We start from the raw sequence: 18855 nt of genomic DNA, 5'->3' as shown, positions 1-18855 counted from the left end.
TGCTGAAACAAATCCAGAGGAACAAGGAGGGCTACATCAGCCTGAGGTTGGTCTCATCTTTCAGGAAGGTCAAGACCCTGACCAAGGACTGGAGGGTCGTCCGGTACTGTCTCAGGAACTCGAACAAACTCCAAGTCAACGTAGGAGGCACTAAAGTGCGCCGGATTTTGCCCGTACCGGCTTTCGAGACCAGATGCGCAAAAATGATCCTGGTCTGCAACATGCCGTTCGAGGAAATGACACCCGAGTCAGTGTCGCAGTTTATATCAGAACACGGAGAAGTCGTCGACGTGGCAGTCGTCAATCGAGGATCTAAGATACCGGATGTCTGTACGAGGCGCTGTCTCTGCGTCAACGGGAATATGGTGAAGAAGACGTTTGCCCTTATCAAGTGCAAGACCAATCGGGTCGCGTCCGCATCCGAGGGCAAGGCCTCGCAGCTCAAGAAGATGAACTCGAAACGATACGACGATGGTCATGCTGTCAAAGGGAGGAGATCGGCACCGAACCGGTTCCCGGCTAGGCAGGAAACATCCAAGTAATCGAACTGGCGATTGTTTTCGTGTCCATTTGCCAAAGGAATCAACAGAGCTACGAACCGGCAGTCGAAGACCGAGAAAACCAGAAGCCAATCGGCTAAATCTTCAATCGCCAACAACGCCGTGCCCAGGAATCAGGGCAGAGAAAGGCCATCCTTCACTTATGCGGTGGTGACCACCACCCCATGAACTCTTGGATGAACAACCGTTATTTGCCATTCAAGGATGGTATGGCCGCCGCCGCCAAAGTAGCTGCTGCTGCACGATACAACGCTCGCATACCGGATAGCATCATGCGTTGGCCTGAGGGACCCGGAAGGGGAATATGCAAGGTAATGCCAACGCCCTGTCACGGTAGCCATGATGGATGTGCTTTTCGATGATGGGACGTGTAAGGTTCAGGAGAAAAGAGGTTGGAAAAAGGCAGAGGAGAAACAGAAGTCGCGAGAGAGAGAAACGAGAACGTTTTTGAGACATTCGAAAAAGAGTGAGAGGTGCGAAAGTTTGTACCGAAGAGACAGGACGGTTTCGTGGAGGTGTTGGATAATAAATTAAATAAGGTGTTGTTTTCTTCTTTTTGGGAGTCTAGAATCCAGTTTTTTCGCCCTGAAATCGTAGTGGAGGTACAGCCGAGGACCTACAACCGATAAGAAGTTCGGGGGAAACTCTACTTCCCCTCTTCTATTTTTGTCAAGAAATAAACAAAAAGTGTGTTTAACTTTGACCTTTGATAATTTGGTTGTCATTGTAATCTGTTTGTAATAGACAAAATTAGACAAAAGACGTAGAGACAAAATTGTCTGATAAATACCTGTGTGTGACTGTTGAATGATTAACTCGTACATTTCTTGAGGTCTGGTTTTCTTGGAATCCTTATTGAGAATAAAGAGGTAAGAAAGATTCTGGCCACAATATAAGGTTAATCAATTGAATAGTGTTCATAAGAAATACTTTAAATAAGGGGAGAATATAATAGATTTATGTTTTCATGTTTAAAATCAGCACTTCCTTGATTCATTTAATATGGCTGTCTGAAATAAACCTAACGTAATAGCCTTGGACGTTGAATGGCATGTACATAAGTATATCTTATGCAATTAATTATTACAATTTTAATTATTTTCTAATCCTACACATTCCATTGCAACTGCTTACATTATAAATAAATTGACAGTATAATTTTTTACTTCCTCAATACGTGGAAGATTTTTTTTTCTCAAAATTTTGATATAACATTGGGTTTTGCATGGAACAATCAGGGTGTTATAACAAGCTTTGACTATATAAAGAATGTGTGTATAAGAGGTTTGATGACAAAATTAAACAAAACAAGTTTTAAAACATTTTTTTACTGATTCAGGTTGTGTGGATTGTATTTAATTGGTTTACTTTTTTTGTTTCAGTTTGTAGTTGATTTTTCCCCTCTAATCAGATATTTGCTGGTTATCTGCTGAAAAAATATATTTTACTACATGAATAAATTTAAATGGATTAAAATGAAATATATATAAATGTGGTAAAAGATTCAGTTTTTTTTATTTTACAGGAAAATGGGAAACTGGGAGCTGAAAGGGATGAAAGTATCAAGATCTTTAAAGAGGAATTGGGGCTTCTTAAATCTGAGTATGAGCTGTTAAAAACAAAATTAGAGAGCAAATGTACTGCATCGATGGAAAAAGATGCAGAAATTGCTCACCTCATGAATGAAATAGAAACCATGAAAAACATAGAATGTAATCTTGAAACAAGTTGCGAGCATTGGAGATCACAATGTAATATGTTACTTACAGATACAAAAGATAAAAGTGATCAAATTGTACAGCTAAAAAAAGTGAATGCTGAACTGCTTGAATCAATAACCAAACTGAAAGATGAGCTTGAAGTCAAAGAAAGAGAATTGTTGGCTATTACATCATCTTTTGATGAGAAGGAAAAGACTCTTCACTCCATTCAGAAAGAATGTGAAGATCTGAAGACAAGTTGGCAGGCAAAGTATAATCAATTGCTTACAGGTGCAACAGATAAGGATGGCAAGATCCTACAGTTGGAAGAAGCAAACTCTGAACTGAGTGAATCAATTGCCAAACAAAAAGAAGAGCTTGAATTCAAAGCAAAAGAGATACTTGCTCTTACATCAGCCATGGAAGACAAGGAAAAGACTCTTAATTTTATTCAAAATGAATATGTAAATCTGGAGACAAGTTGGCAGGCAAAGTGTAATGAATTGCTTATGGCTGCAACAGATAAGGATGGCAAGCTTCTACACTTGGAAGAAGCAAACTCTGAACTGTGTGAATTAATTGCCAAACAAAAAGAAGAGCTTGAATTCAAAGCAAAAGAGATTCTTGCTCTTACATCAGCTGCGGAAGAGAAGGAAAATACTCTTCACTCCATTCAGAATGAATGTGAAGATCTGGAGACAAGTTGGCAGGCAAAGTATAATCAGTTGCTTACAGGTGCAACAGATAAGGATGGCAAGATCCTACAGTTGGAAGAAGCAAACTCTGAACTGAGTGAATCAATTGCCAAACAAAAAGAAGAGCTTGAAGTCAAAGAAAGAGAATTGTTGGCTATTACATCATCTTTTGATGAGAAGGAAAAGACTCTTCACTCCATTCAGAATGAATGTGAAGATCTGGAGACAAGTTGGCAGGCAAAGTATAATCAGTTGCTTACAGGTGCAACAGATAAGGATGGCAAGATCCTACAGTTGGAAGAAGCAAACTCTGAACTGAGTGAATCAATTGCCAAACAAAAAGAAGAGCTTGAAGTCAAAGAAAGAGAATTGTTGGCTATTACATCATCTTTTGATGAGAAGGAAAAGACTCTTCACTCCATTCAGAAAGAATGTGAAGATCTGAAGACAAGTTGGCAGGCAAAGTATAATCAATTGCTTACAGGTGCAACAGATAAGGATGGCAAGATCCTACAGTTGGAAGAAGCAAACTCTGAACTGAGTGAATCAATTGCCAAACAAAAAGAAGAGCTTGAATTCAAAGCAAAAGAGATACTTGCTCTTACATCAGCCATGGAAGACAAGGAAAAGACTCTTAATTTTATTCAAAATGAATATGTAAATCTGGAGACAAGTTGGCAGGCAAAGTGTAATGAATTGCTTATGGCTGCAACAGATAAGGATGGCAAGATCCTACAGTTGGAAGAAGCAAACTCTGAACTGAGTGAATCAATTGCCAAACAAAAAGAAGAGCTTGAATTCAAAGCAAAAGAGATTCTTGCCCTTACATCAGCCATGGAAGAGAAGGAAAAGACTCTTAATTCTATTCAGAAAGAATGTGAAGATCTGAAGACAAGTTGGCAGGCAAAGTATAATCAATTGCTTACAGGTGCAACAGATAAGGATGGCAAGATCCTACAGTTGGAAGAAGCAAACTCTGAACTGAGTGAATCAATTGCCAAACAAAAAGAAGAGCTTAAATTCAAAGCAAAAGAGATACTTGCTCTTACATCAGCTATGGAAGAGAAGGAAAAGACTTTTAATTCTATTCAAAATGAATATGTAATTCTGGAGACAAGTTGGCAGGCAAAGTGTAATGAATTGCTTATGGCTGCAACAGATAAGGATGGCAAGCTTCTACACTTGGAAGAAGCAAACTCTGAACTGTGTGAATTAATTGCCAAACAAAAAGAAGAGCTTGAATTCAAAGCAAAAGAGATTCTTGCTCTTACATCAGCTGCGGAAGAGAAGGAAAATACTCTTCACTCCATTCAGAATGAATGTGAAGATCTGGAGACAAGTTGGCAGGCAAAGTATAATCAGTTGCTTACAGGTGCAACAGATAAGGATGGCAAGATCCTACAGTTGGAAGAAGCAAACTCTGAACTGAGTGAATCAATTGCCAAACAAAAAGAAGAGCTTGAAGTCAAAGAAAGAGAATTGTTGGCTATTACATCATCTTTTGATGAGAAGGAAAAGACTCTTCACTCCATTCAGAAAGAATGTGAAGATCTGAAGACAAGTTGGCAGGCAAAGTATAATCAATTGCTTACAGGTGCAACAGATAAGGATGGCAAGATCCTACAGTTGGAAGAAGCAAACTCTGAACTGAGTGAATCAATTGCCAAACAAAAAGAAGAGCTTGAATTCAAAGCAAAAGAGATACTTGCTCTTACATCAGCCATGGAAGACAAGGAAAAGACTCTTAATTTTATTCAAAATGAATATGTAAATCTGGAGACAAGTTGGCAGGCAAAGTGTAATGAATTGCTTATGGCTGCAACAGATAAGGATGGCAAGATCCTACAGTTGGAAGAAGCAAACTCTGAACTGAGTGAATCAATTGCCAAACAAAAAGAAGAGCTTGAATTCAAAGCAAAAGAGATTCTTGCCCTTACATCAGCCATGGAAGAGAAGGAAAAGACTCTTAATTCTATTCAGAAAGAATGTGAAGATCTGAAGACAAGTTGGCAGGCAAAGTATAATCAATTGCTTACAGGTGCAACAGATAAGGATGGCAAGATCCTACAGTTGGAAGAAGCAAACTCTGAACTGAGTGAATCAATTGCCAAACAAAAAGAAGAGCTTGAAGTCAAAGAAAGAGAATTGTTGGCTATTACATCATCTTTTGATGAGAAGGAAAAGACTCTTCACTCCATTCAGAAAGAATGTGAAGATCTGAAGACAAGTTGGCAGGCAAAGTATAATCAATTGCTTACAGGTGCAACAGATAAGGATGGCAAGATCCTACAGTTGGAAGAAGCAAACTCTGAACTGAGTGAATCAATTGCCAAACAAAAAGAAGAGCTTGAATTCAAAGCAAAAGAGATACTTGCTCTTACATCAGCCATGGAAGACAAGGAAAAGACTCTTAATTTTATTCAAAATGAATATGTAAATCTGGAGACAAGTTGGCAGGCAAAGTGTAATGAATTGCTTATGGCTGCAACAGATAAGGATGGCAAGATCCTACAGTTGGAAGAAGCAAACTCTGAACTGAGTGAATCAATTGCCAAACAAAAAGAAGAGCTTGAATTCAAAGCAAAAGAGATTCTTGCCCTTACATCAGCCATGGAAGAGAAGGAAAAGACTCTTAATTCTATTCAGAAAGAATGTGAAGATCTGAAGACAAGTTGGCAGGCAAAGTATAATCAATTGCTTACAGGTGCAACAGATAAGGATGGCAAGATCCTACAGTTGGAAGAAGCAAACTCTGAACTGAGTGAATCAATTGCCAAACAAAAAGAAGAGCTTGAATTCAAAGCAAAAGAGATTCTTGCTCTTACATCAGCCATGGAAGAGAAGGAAAAGACTCTTCACTCCATTCAGAAAGAATGTGAAGATCTGAAGACAAGTTGGCAGACAAAGTATAACAAATTGCTTACAGGTGGAACAGATAAGGATGGCAAGATCCTACAGTTGGAAGAAGCAAACTCTGAGCTGTTTGAATCAATTGCCAAACAAAAAGAAGAGCTTGAATGCAAAGCAAAAGAGATTCTTGCTCTTACATCAGCTGTGAAAGAGAAGGAAAAGACTCTTCATTCCATTCAAAAAGAATGTGACAATTGGGAAAAAAATTGTAATGAATTTCTTGCAAATGCAACAGCTGATAGTGATAAGATCTTACAGCTGAAGGAAGCAAACTCTGAACTGCTTGACTCAATAGGCAAATTGAAAGATGAACTTCAAGTCAGAACAAAAGAAATAGTGATTCTTAAATCATCTTGTGCTGACAAGGAAAAAATTGTTGATTCTATTTTTAAAGAACGTGAGGATCTAGAAACAAGTTGTGAAAATTGGAAGATAAAGTATGATGATCTGCTTACTGATTTGAAACATAAAGGTGATGAGCTCTTGCAACTGAAGAAAACAAACTCTGAACTGCTTGAATCAGTAGGCGAACTAAAAAATGAGTTTGAATTCAAAGCAAAAGAGATGCTTGTTCTTACATCATCCTTGGAAGAAAAAGAAATGACAATAATTAATTCTATTCGTAAAGAATCTGAGAATCTGGTAGGGAGCTACAAGAATTTGAAGACAAAGTATAATGAATTGGTTATAGGTGCAACAGATAAGGATGACAAAATCCTACAATTAGAAGAAACAAACTTTGAATTGTGTGAATCAATATCCAGACAAAAAGAAGAGCTTGAATTCAAAGCAAAAGAGATTCTTACTCTTACATCATCTGTGAAAGAGAAGGAAAAGACCCTTGATTCCATTCAAAAAGAGCATGAGGATCTGGAAATAAGTTGTGACTGCTGGAGGACAAAGTATAATGAACTGCTTACTGATGCAACAACCAATAATGATAAGATCTTACAGCTGAAGGAAGTGAACTCTGAATTGCTTGATTCAACAGGCAAATTGAAAGATGATCTTGAAGTCAAAGCAAAAGAAATTTTTATTCTCACATCATCTTTTGAAGAGAAGGAAAAAGCTCTTGATTCCATTGGGAAAGAATGTGGAAATCTACAAGCAAGTTGTGAACATTGGAAATGTAAATATAATGAACTTGAAAAGGAATTCGCTTGTGTTGGAGAAAATTTTACCAACTTGACAAACTCAAATCAAGAATTTAAAATGAGATTAAAAGATAGTCATGCTGAAAATGATGCAATATTTAAAGAAGTTGAAGACATACATAATTCATTAATTAATTTAAATACTCTTATCACACACAGCAATCATTATAGTCTAAAGAAAGATATTCTCAAGAGTAAAGTTTTTCCTGATTCTCTTCATTCTTCAATTGATTCAAAAAACAAAATATCAAATGAGAATGTCACAGAAAATCTTGAGTCCAATTTGGAAGATACAGAAAAATGTATAAATGTTGTAATGAAACCAGATGTGACTACCTCCGTTTTGCAAAAAACTGCATCATGTGAAAAAAACTCAGAAGATGATTTTGATAAATTTCTTTTGAAAAAAAAATATGAAGAGTGTGAAAAAAATTGTGAACTTCTAAAACAAAAGTGTTTGTCACTTGAAAAATCAAACGCCATGTTAAATCAGACTATTGATGAAATTGAGGAAAACCTTCAAGAAGTTTATCAAGAGAAGCAAAACTTGCAGAATCAGCTTGAAGAAATGCTGAGTCAACAAGAAAAGTCTGTTTGCGAAAGAGCTCTGAAACAAATAGAAAATGCTCAACAAAAAAGAAAAGGTACAGAAGAAAATATGCGAGAAATACTAAAAAATGTGAACAATGTCAAAGGTTCTCATTTGGCTCAAAAAGAAAAGCTTGAAAATTTTATGAAATTCTTAGACAAGTTTAAGTGTTCTACTACAGAGAAAATAAACTTGATAGCCAGGCAGCAAAATTCACTTCGTGAAAAATCTCTTTTGATACATGAACAAAAAGATGCCATTGAAGAACTAAAAAAAGAGATATTGTACAGGGAACGTTTCATGCAGAATACTGGCCTGGATAATTCATTGTTAGAAACTTGTACGATTGGTAAGAACTATCTTAAAACCACTTCATCTGTCATCAAAAATATGCAGGAAAGTATCCATGATGTGCCCGAACCAATAATCATTGAAGATATAGATAAGAAGTTAGGAGATCTCTCACAAAGTTTTGATTTTAATGTAGATCTTGAACATCTAAGCAGAGCAGTTAATTGGCAAAACCTGGTTAGTAATCTTGAAGCAGAAAAGCACTTGTTGATCAAAGAAATTGCTTCCTTGAAGTTGAGACTGGAAAATACAGAAACAACTGGAAAGGAAATTATCAAGGTAGATGATGGTGTAGCATGTTCACTTTGTGAAAAAAAAGATAGCAAACTAAATGAACTGGAAATTTTAACAAAAAATCTGCAGACTAAGATGTCAGTTATGGAAATGGAAAAATCGAAAGATGAGAATTTGAAAAATTGTGTTGAGTATCTGAAAAAAAAAGTTGAAAGTCTACAGCATTCATGTAGCACATGTTCTTTTCCAGAGATGAGAAATAATCTCAAGACAGATGCAGAATTGTCCGAAAACTTGTTATCTCTACTCAGCGCTCATCTTGAAAGGAAGGTGAAGTTAGAAGAAAAAATAACAGAAATATGTCTAGCCAAGAAAATTGATACAGAACTTGAAACCAACTGTAAAGTAGAATGTGAAACCACCAAATCTCTTTATATTACAGACAATAAAATTGAATCAGAGGGAAGAGAAACTGATGCCTGTGAACAAAACCTGAATCATAGGCTAGATTCTACAGCTGATCGGGATTTTAAGTCGGTGGTGTGCAGCACTTGTACTGCATTATCCGGTGAGAACAAATTACACAAAGCCTGGGAACAGTTGGTAGAAAACTTCTTCAACAGTTGTTCAGAAATTGCGAAATCCTTAGACAGCGTGCAAGAAAATAACTATGATGGCAATTATTGTACAATTAGGGAGAAGCCTTCTGAGGCAATTTTAAAACATATTGATAATGACATCCAGCAACCTCACATAGAACATAAATCATCCCTTCTAAATAAATTAAAAAAAGAGGTCATGAAACTGGAACTTGTTGTTAGTAAATTTACCATGATTTCAAAATTAGTCACAGAAACTGAAATAAAGAAAAATGATTTATTCAGAAATTCAGTGTGTCCAGTGAATATTGTTCAAGCTTCTGAGAATATCTGGAACTCACTGTGTTATTTAACAAATTCATCCAAGTTGCATCTGTGCCATCTAGATGGAACTATGAGGAATCTGATGAATCATGCCGAAAAATCATTTTCTGACTACGACAGTATTGTGCAAGGTCTTCAAACTGAACTGCAGAAATATGATGAAGAAAATAAAGCAGTAAGTGTGCAATATCAAAGTATAAACTCATTTCCTTATCTGATTGCTTATGAAAAAAAAAAAGAGAGAAAAATGTTCTGCCCTCCTCACCTTATTGATAAACTTCCATTTTCTCGCACCCTACTCCTGTAACTGCAGACCTTTAAACTTTGATTGCTACCAAAAAATAAGACTAATCCATATGGCTGTATTGTATTTAATGTCTCTTCCCTAGCTCTTTTTAGCAGTTTTTTAATTGAGTTTTAGAACAGCAGAGACCTCCAGCTATGTGTTTACTTAAGCAAGGTCATGAAAATTTAGCCAGATTGAATCAGCCAATATTTTTGCCTCAAGCTTTTCATATTCTGTTGCATTAATGGCTGCCAATTTCTTTTTTTTCTATTCCTTAATTCATTTGTTAAACTGCAAAAAAAAGGTTTTTTCCTTTAAAACTTTCAAACTTCATTTTTCACCTACGGCCCTTATTTGTCTTCTTCCAAGTGTGTGTCTATATTCAATTGTGAGTTTCATTTTCTCTGAGAAGCAAAAAAAATGAAACAAACTCATCTCATAGTTTTTAAATTATTTGTCATTGTGTGTATATACAGACACAAAGTGTTTCAAATTTTGATTTAACTGCATATCTCTTGTATTCCAGAAAAGTCCAACTTCTGTGTATTACTTCACTCAATGCGCATCCTTCTGGAAATGCACTTATTTTCTTGACTTAATCGTCGGGTGTTTAGTTGTGTTATTTAATGCATAACTCTCATGGTGATCCTTTCTTTAATATGATCATATTAAATATAGTCTATATGTTAAGGTATAAAATAATAAATACGGTGGTTATGTGTGTGTGCATGGTCATTGAATGCTTTGATAATTTATTAATTTCTGTTCACAAATAGAGATTTATCATATTCAACAGTTTATTATGTATAATCCCAAGTTTGTATTAGTAAATATGACACATTGTTAATTAATTACTTTATGAACTGAAAATAACCATTACCATTCAGGACGGTGAATTTGAATGGTAATGCTGGTTTTGTTTGCACATTTTCATATTTGGGAAGAAAGCCAACATTTCAAAACAGATAATACAAATATACAAATACAAATACAACGCCACAACAGGCAAAATGCCCAACGAGGTGGCTGATAAAAAGATGCCCATAAAAATATGGATGTCATATATTTAAAAAATACAGCAACGCTATTAAAAATGCAATTAACACAAATTATAAACAATATATACACATGATAAAATATTATACAATGCCCATATAGAATACTTATGGTTGTCTTATTCTAAGAATGGATAGCTTCTTGATTTACCCCAACATGTTTATCGTATTTCTTTTTAAACGTGTCAATTGTTTTACAATTTGCTACCGCTGGGGGTAAGCTATTCCATTTATTAACAACCCTATTAGAGAAAAATTCCCTGCGACACCATAACCTTGCATTGTCCCTCACCAATCGATACTGGTGTCCCCTTGTAAAAGCAGTCGATTGACGGTGTACTAAAACTTCATGGTCCATCCTATCCATCCCATTCAAAATTTTGAACACTTCGATCATATCTCCCCAACACCTGCATTAATCAAATGTAAACATATTCAAAAAATGAAGTCTTTCTTCATAACTCAAGCCCTGTGTGCCAATAAGGACATGTGTATCTCTTCTCTGCACCCCTTCAACCAAGTCTATGTCCCTCTGTAGGTATGGTCTCCAAAACCTTACAGCATACTCCAGTCCAAGACGAACTAATCCTCAAAAAAGCGGAAGAATGACTTTAGGAGAACCCGAAGAGACCTTTTTGAAAATGAGACCAAGCATTCTGTTCTCTTTTTTGACCACCGCTGAACAATGTTCAGAAAACCTAAGTCTCTCTTCAATGAGAATTCCCAAATCGGTGACCCTAGTTGCATCTGGGATAGTGACACCATTCAACTCGTAAGAGAACCGTGGGTTGTTCGAACCAAAATGAGCGACCATGCACTTATCAATGCTAAACGTCATGCTCCATTCATTTGCCCATGCTGCAATCCTGTTTAAGTTGGTCTGGAGCAACTCCCTATCGCTTTCATTCCCGATTACCCCCATTAGCTTCACATCATCTGCGAATTTGTTAGTAATCCCATTGATACCCTGATCGAGTTTATCGATAAAAAGTGAAAAAGTATGGGGCCAAGGACACTTCCTTGAGGAACTCCACTTGTGACGTCTGTCCAATTCTAATCTCGTGTAAACGCTTCAAGAGTTTGCCATGTTGGACCCGATCGAATGCCTTCTGGAAATCAAGGTACACAATGTCTACATTTTTTCTCTTACCCAAAGCCTTTGTCACATGATCATAGAAGCAAAGAAGGTTAGTCACACATGACTTCCCCTTCCTGAACCCATGTTGATTATCCGACAATACATTATTTTCGTCTATCCACTTCACAAACTGCCTGTTGATGATAATTTCCAAAATTTTCGAGAGGGAGCTCGTGAAACTCACTGGACGGTAATTTGACACAGCTTCTCTACCACCCTTCTTAAATATCGGAACAACATTAGCAAGTTTCCAATCTCTTGGGATGATACCCTCAGCAACACTACTTCTGTATATCTGTGCGACTGGACCCAACAATTCATTAGCACATTCCCTGAGGACCCTGGGATAGATATCATCTGGTCCTGGTGCTTTGCTTGCACATACATTTCTTAGAAGAATTAGGACCTCCACGTCTTCTACTTGAATATCGTTGAGGGTTTTATTACCCCATGCAACACCCGTACATCGAATATCATTTTGTCCATTAAAAACCAACGCGAAAAAGTCATTGAAAGCATTACACATGCCTACATTGCTCTCTAACCTAGAGCATCCTATCGAGAGGGGGCCAACTGTCCCCTTACATCCATTATTGATGTGTCGAAAAAATGATTTTGGGTCAGAACCAATGTTATCTGCCAACCTAGATTCAACTTCCTTTTTACTATCCCTTATCGCTTTCTTCAAAAGTCTTCTTTTATCAGTAAACAATGATAGGTCACCTCGTCCACTTTCTTACTCTCTGAATGCCCTTTTCTTTTCAAGATAAAGGTTCCGCACGCTATCCGTGAACCATAGAGGGTGCAATGTACAAACACGCTTTTTTCAAACAAAGGGTATGACGTCGTGGAAAACAGAGGACAGCTTCGTACTAAATTCTTCCCATTAACTTACCACCCCTACTGATTCCAACCGGTCTTTGAAAACTTCCGCTAACCTTCTTCTCAAAACATCAAAGTTAGTTCTCCGAAAACAAGGAACCAATCTTTTGTTATCAGCCTTACCCGAGGAAAAGTTAAAGTGAAATCTGGCGATACGATGATCACTGGAAGAAAACTGTTCCCCCACTGAAACATGTTCACTAGATCCTCAGAACTAGTAAGAACTAAATCCAAAATAGCAGTACCCCTAGTGGCTTCTGATACATGCTGATACAAAAGCTTTTCGAGCACCAACTTAAGAAAGTCTCTTTCATACTGATTTCCAGATGAAAGGTTCTCCCAATCAATACCTGGGTAATTGAAATCGCCTAGTATGAGAACCCTCTTACGCTTACACATGTAGGAAATTTCATCATGCAATTTGGCGATGTAGTTTGGATCCCTATTCGGTGGATTGTAACAAACCCCAACAATAAGTTTATGACGTCGTTTGTTCTCAAGTTCAACCCATATGGTTTCAATATCACTTCTCTGCACGTTACACTCTCTAGCCTTCAAACATGATTTCACATATATCAACACTCCACCCCCTTTCCTATCAGATCTATTTTTCAAAAAAGTATCGTATCCTGAGATGTGTAAGAAAGATTCATCCCCATCGTTTGCCCAAGATTCTGTAATGGCTATAAGATCCAAGCCCTCCACAACTATCATAGTTTCTAAAAAATGTTTCTTATTACCCAAGCTCCTGGCATTTATTAACACACATTTTAATTTGCCCAGTGATTTAGTGTCAATCGAGAAGCCATCCAAGTCAGAGGTGGGTAATTCCCCGTCAGTACTGTTGTGATTACCATTAACTAACCCGCATTCCCGACTACGTGGTCTGGGAGTAAAAAACCTGACCTAAGACTATCGTAAACCTCCCAGACCCCCCTCTTATTTAGATGGATCCCATCTGAACGAAGCCACCTATCGGTAAATGTGGGAAGCTCCAAGAATGTGACCCCAAGTGAGGAGCAAATGTCCTTCAGGCCTATATTGAATTGGTGGATCCTATTCCTATACCCCCTACTACCCCTTGGCAGCACTGGAATCACTACCACATCTGAACCCCCCCCCCCCCTCCCTAGCGGATAATAGTAAATCTCGGTACTCTGACAAAGACTCACTAATATTCGCTCATACCTGATTTGTTTCCATCCACAGAATCACCCACAAGGGCAACTTTCGGCGATGAAAAACGTCTCGAACATTGCCAATCTCCCCCCCCCAGGAACACAGCAGCGCTCCAAACCTCGAAAATCCCTACACACTGTTCTTCGGGTCTAGGTCAATTCGTCGCGATCAACTTGTCGCACGACAATTCGTCGCAATCAATTTGTCGCAGCGTCAATTCGTCGTGCTACAAACTCGTCGCGGTACAAATTTGTCGCAGAGTCAGTTCGTCGCGGTGCAAATTTGTCGCAGACTCATTTCGTCGCGATACAAATTTGTCGCAGAGTCAGTTCGTCGCGGTACAAATTTGTCGCAGAATCAGTTCGTCGCGGTACGAATTTGTTGCAGAGTCAGTTCGTCGCGGTACAAATTTGTCGCAGAGTCAGTACGCCGATCAAATAAATTTTCAAAATTCAGTTTTCATGGTATTCATGCCACACTTCCCGCTTTCTGGCGGGATCTCCATTTCTCGCAGCGAGTGGCGTTGGGCGAACACACCAAGATGATAAATTACGATAAAATAAATTTTCAAAATTAAATTTTCACCGTATAAGCCGCACTCCCGCTTTCTGGCGGGATCTCCATTTCTCGCAGCGAGGGGTGTTGCGGGAACACACCAAGATGATAAATTAGGATCAATGCCCATCCCAAAGCACAATTTGCCTAAGGGGTCATTCAAGTATTACGTCAGGATCGGGGAGGGAGTTTCGGATTTGTTGACTTTTGAGGGCGGGGGGGGGGGTTGAAGGTCGCTTACGTCATCAACCACCCCTTTTTGAAGATATGAAATATTCTAAGCTTCTGGTGAAATTTTGCTGACGGGGGAGGGGATGGGGGTCAGTGTTTTGCTGATTTTTGCTGACAAGGGGGAGGGGGTCAAAAATGGCTGAAAATCTGCTTACGTAATACTTGAATGGCCCTAATTCACTATTGAATATGTATCTGCCATGTAGGGAATACATCTTTGAGGAATTTTTTACCGACAATATATCTAAGACTAGCATTACACTATGAAAGTGTTCTAAAAATCCTTTTATAAAACTTGAAAAATTCAACCAATAAGATTATCGGTTGCATTTGCTCGAATGTAACCTATGAACTTTATTGGTTGGATTTTTTGAGTTTTTAACTTGAGCAACTTATCCGGTGCAAATTAAATTTTGAAAATGTATGTGATCGCAATTTATCATCTCGGTGTGCGCCCCAACTCCCCTCGCTACGAGTAATGGAAATCTCGAGAGAAAGCGACAAGTGTGGCTTATCCGGTGAAAATGAAATATTAATTAAAATAAATTATTAATTATTTCAGGTTCTTGTGGAGATACTGTAGTGGTTAATGTTGGTGGGAGTCTCGATTCCACATGGGACAGATACAAGTTTACACTTAAAGACAGCCTCCACTGTACTGTAATTTGGGGAATATCATAAACACCGACATTTTTTTACAGAATTTTAAAATTTTACCATAGAAAAAATGATTTTTTTAACATTTATAATAATTAAATAATAAAACATTAATATCAATTGTAATTTTAATTTCGATGATTTTTTTCGAAATGACAAAAAAAAAATTTAGTAAACTGTGTGCATTTCTTGATGGAAAAAAACTTTTCTTCATGTTTATTTTTTCACGTATGAGAGAAAAAACCTACATACAGATCGCGTGACGAGTTGACTCTGCGATAAATTGACGTCCCGACGAATTGGTTACACGACAAATTGTCACTGCGACGAATTTGTACCGCGACGAATTGGCTCTGCGACGAATTTGTACCGCGACGAATTGGCTCTGCGACGAATTTGTACCGCGACGAATTGGCTCTGCGACGAATTTGTACTGCGACGAATTGGCTCTGCGACGAATTTGTATCGCGACGAATTGGCTCTGCGACGAATTTGTACCGCGACGAATTGGCACTGCGACAAATTGATGCGCGACGAGTTGAGCGCGACAAGTTGATTGCGACAAATTGACCGGCTACGCTGTTCTTCAGTTCCCTAACCATAGAATCACCCTCTACCTCATCCACGACCACCCATTCGCCCTCTAAACTGTTGTTGTTCGTGGAGATTGTTTCTTCATCAACAGGTGGCTCGATGTCCAGAGGCTCCGTTATAACCGGGCCCTCTAGCACCCTAACTTTTTCCCGTAAAGCTTCGACCTCGAGTTCCAGCCTTTTCCTATCCAAGCACCCTTTACAGTTGAAACTATCAGCTACTATACCCCTAGACCAGGGAAACATCCCGTCGCAAGCTCTGCACAGCACTAGTCGAGGTCGAAGCATACTAACACTATTGCTAAAGCTAGATAATAATAATAATTAAAAATAGGAAAATTAAAAACTTTAACAGGAAATCGAAATAATGTAAATATGCGATATGCGTAAGAGATTGTACGAAAAAATTACGTAAAATAGAATGCTTAACACTAAATCACGAAGAATAAAATAAATATGTATATAAAGAATAGAACACACTCTAAAAGAAGTATTACGCTACAAAGTACAATTTTTACTTATTAGAATTAGCTAACTATCTCAAATCACGCTAACACTACAACTATAGGCCCAAGTGGAAGGAAAAACAAAGTTATTGAGAGAACCTGGGAAAAAGTATACACTCTTTGCTAACCCTAACGTCCAAAAAACCTACGAATTTATATCAGAGAAGCAAGAAAACACAAACCTGGCAAAAATTCAATGAAAATGAAATGCGAACGAGGAAAAAAAAAATTAAGTCGATCAAAAATACACAACGAAAATTTTAAAAAAATTGAGAGCAATATAATAAAAAAAAACACTTATCTCACAATCCAGCGTGTGCTAGAACAAAAAAAGAACACCGCGGAATATGACCCCAAAAAAAATAAACAATGATACAAAGATAATGGTTTTTATAGCTTTTTTTCACTGTTATTTTAATTTAATTTGATTTTTATTGTAAAATACGAGTAGCACATGCCTCATGTACAGGTAAAAATAATGAAGTCGTGTGGGTCATTCCCCCAAAAAAAAATGTACATTCAACATTTTTGAAATGTGAAATTCCAAGTCAAATTTTCAAAATGAAATTTATGACAGATTACAGCCAATGACTTGAAGTTTAATATTTCATAAATATTTTTCACTTTTATTTTGCAATAATAACCTATTTTTTGGGTTTTATGAAAAGTCATGGATTTTGTTCCATGGATGGCAAACTCTTGAAGCGTTTACACGAGATTGGAATAGGGGGCAACTTGCTGAATTGGATAGAATCGTGGTTAAGAGATAGGTCGCAACGAGTTATGGTGAACGGGGAATTCTCTGGTTGGACAGACGTCACAAGTGGAGTTCCTCAGGGAAGTGTCCTTGGCCCCATACTTTTTTCACTTTTTATCGATAAACTCGATCAGGGTATCGATGGAATTACTAGCAAATTCGCAGATGATGTGAAGCTAATGGGGGTAATCGGGAATGAAAGCGATAGGGAGTTGCTCCAGACCAACTTAAACAGGATTGCAGCATGGGCAAATGAATGGAGCATGACGTTTAGCATTGATAAGTGCATGGTCGCTCATTTTGGTTCGAACAACCCACGGTTCTCTTACGAGTTGAATGGTGTCACTATCCCAGATGCAACTAGGGTCACCGATTTGGGAATTCTCATTGAAGAGAGACTTAGGTTTTCTGAACATTGTTCAGCGGTGGTCAAAAAAGAGAACAGAATGCTTGGTCTCATTTTCAAAAAGGTCTCTTCGCGTTCTCCTAAAGTCATTCTTCCGCTTTTTCGAGGCTTAGTTCGTCCTGGACTGGAGTATGCTGTAAGGTTTTGGAGACCATACCTACAGAGGGACATAGACTTGGTTGAAGGGGTGCAGAGAAGAGCTACGCGTGTCCTTATTGGCACACAGGGCTTGAGTTATGAAGAAAGACTTCATTTTTTGAATATGTTTACATTGGATGAACGCAGGTGTCGAGGAGATATGATCGAAGTGTTCAAAATTTTCAATGGGATGGATAGGATGGACCATGAACTTTTAGTACACCGCCAATCGACTGCTTTTACAAGGGGACACCAGTATCGATTGGTGAGGGACAATGCAAGGTTATGGTGTCGCAGGGAATTTTTCTCCAATAGGGTTGTTAATAAATGGAATAGCTTACCCCCGGAGGTAGTAAATTGTAACACAATTGACACGTTTAAAAAGAAATACGATAAACATGTTGGGGTAAATCGAGAAGCTATCCATTCATAGAATAAGACAACCATAAGTATTCTTTATGGGCATTGTATAATATTTTATCATGTGTATATATTGTTTGTAATTTGTGTTAATTGCATTTTTAATTGGGTTGCTGTATTTTTGAAACATATGACAACCATATTTTTATGGGCATCTTTTCATCAGCCACCTCGTTGGGCATTTTGCCTGTTGTGGCGTTGTATTTGTATTTGTATTTGTATTTGTATTTGTTCACTCTGTTACAAAAACAAATATCACTGTCAAAAAAATAAATATTATTTCTGCTGTTTTCATCCCTTAAAATAACAATATCAACTTATTTCTTACATATATGTTGAAAGAAACGCAATTTAAATTTTTTTTTACTTTTCTTCTGTGTTGTTTTGATTTTTCATAATTTTTTCCAAATAGCATGTAGAAAAGCTTATTTTTTACATATATTTAATTTGATCAAAACTTTTTATTTCTAATAGAAAATGGATTAGTAATTTACATGTTAACATCTTAGTTTGAAGTGTTCTTCAAATTTTTTGCCTGTGATCTGCAAAAATGCTTCCCGTAACAAAGGGGGGACATCATTGTAACAAAATGCAAAGAATTGTTAACTGAGAGGAAGATATCTCAAATACTCTAAATAGGTTATGCAAATACACTTTTATTTTTTCAAAAATCATACACAATGTGATAGGTGTTCCAGAGACTTCCACGCCATGAGGAAATTCCAAAAATACATACCCCTTCTCATAGTTTAAATTTTGGCTCTGGTAAAATTTTTGTCTTGTGGGATCAGAACTTTAATTATAATCACCATGTATATATAGCTGATTATTTTTCATTAATCACTTACTACTGTCCATCCTAACTAAATGGAGGCCCATTCCATATTCCAAAGCACTTCTAACTGAATTTTTTTTTTTTTTTTTGGACAGGGATCG

At 37.4% G+C, this 18855-nt stretch overlaps 1 protein-coding gene across 3 annotated transcripts in view; it reads left to right on the top strand.

Annotated features, from left to right (window-relative positions):
• LOC149075237 (uncharacterized) overlaps positions 1–18855 on the top strand; it is an 82127-nt gene that overhangs the window by 42493 nt on the left and 20779 nt on the right. For all 3 annotated transcript variants that reach the window (XM_089242536.1, XM_089242538.1, XM_089242537.1), the window contains one exon: positions 2086–9291. In XM_089242536.1, the coding sequence (XP_089098662.1) occupies positions 2086–9291 (7206 nt within the window). The remainder of the gene's footprint in view (positions 1–2085; positions 9292–18855) is intronic.

This window comes from Pholcus phalangioides, unplaced genomic scaffold, assembly GCF_987345545.1.
Source record: "Pholcus phalangioides strain wild (caught in Gottingen) unplaced genomic scaffold, Ppha-v1.0 ptg000015l_1, whole genome shotgun sequence".
Lineage (NCBI taxonomy): Eukaryota > Metazoa > Arthropoda > Arachnida > Araneae > Pholcidae > Pholcus > Pholcus phalangioides.
The sequence above is the reverse complement of the archived record's forward strand: the minus strand, read 5'-3'. Positions and strand labels throughout refer to the sequence as shown.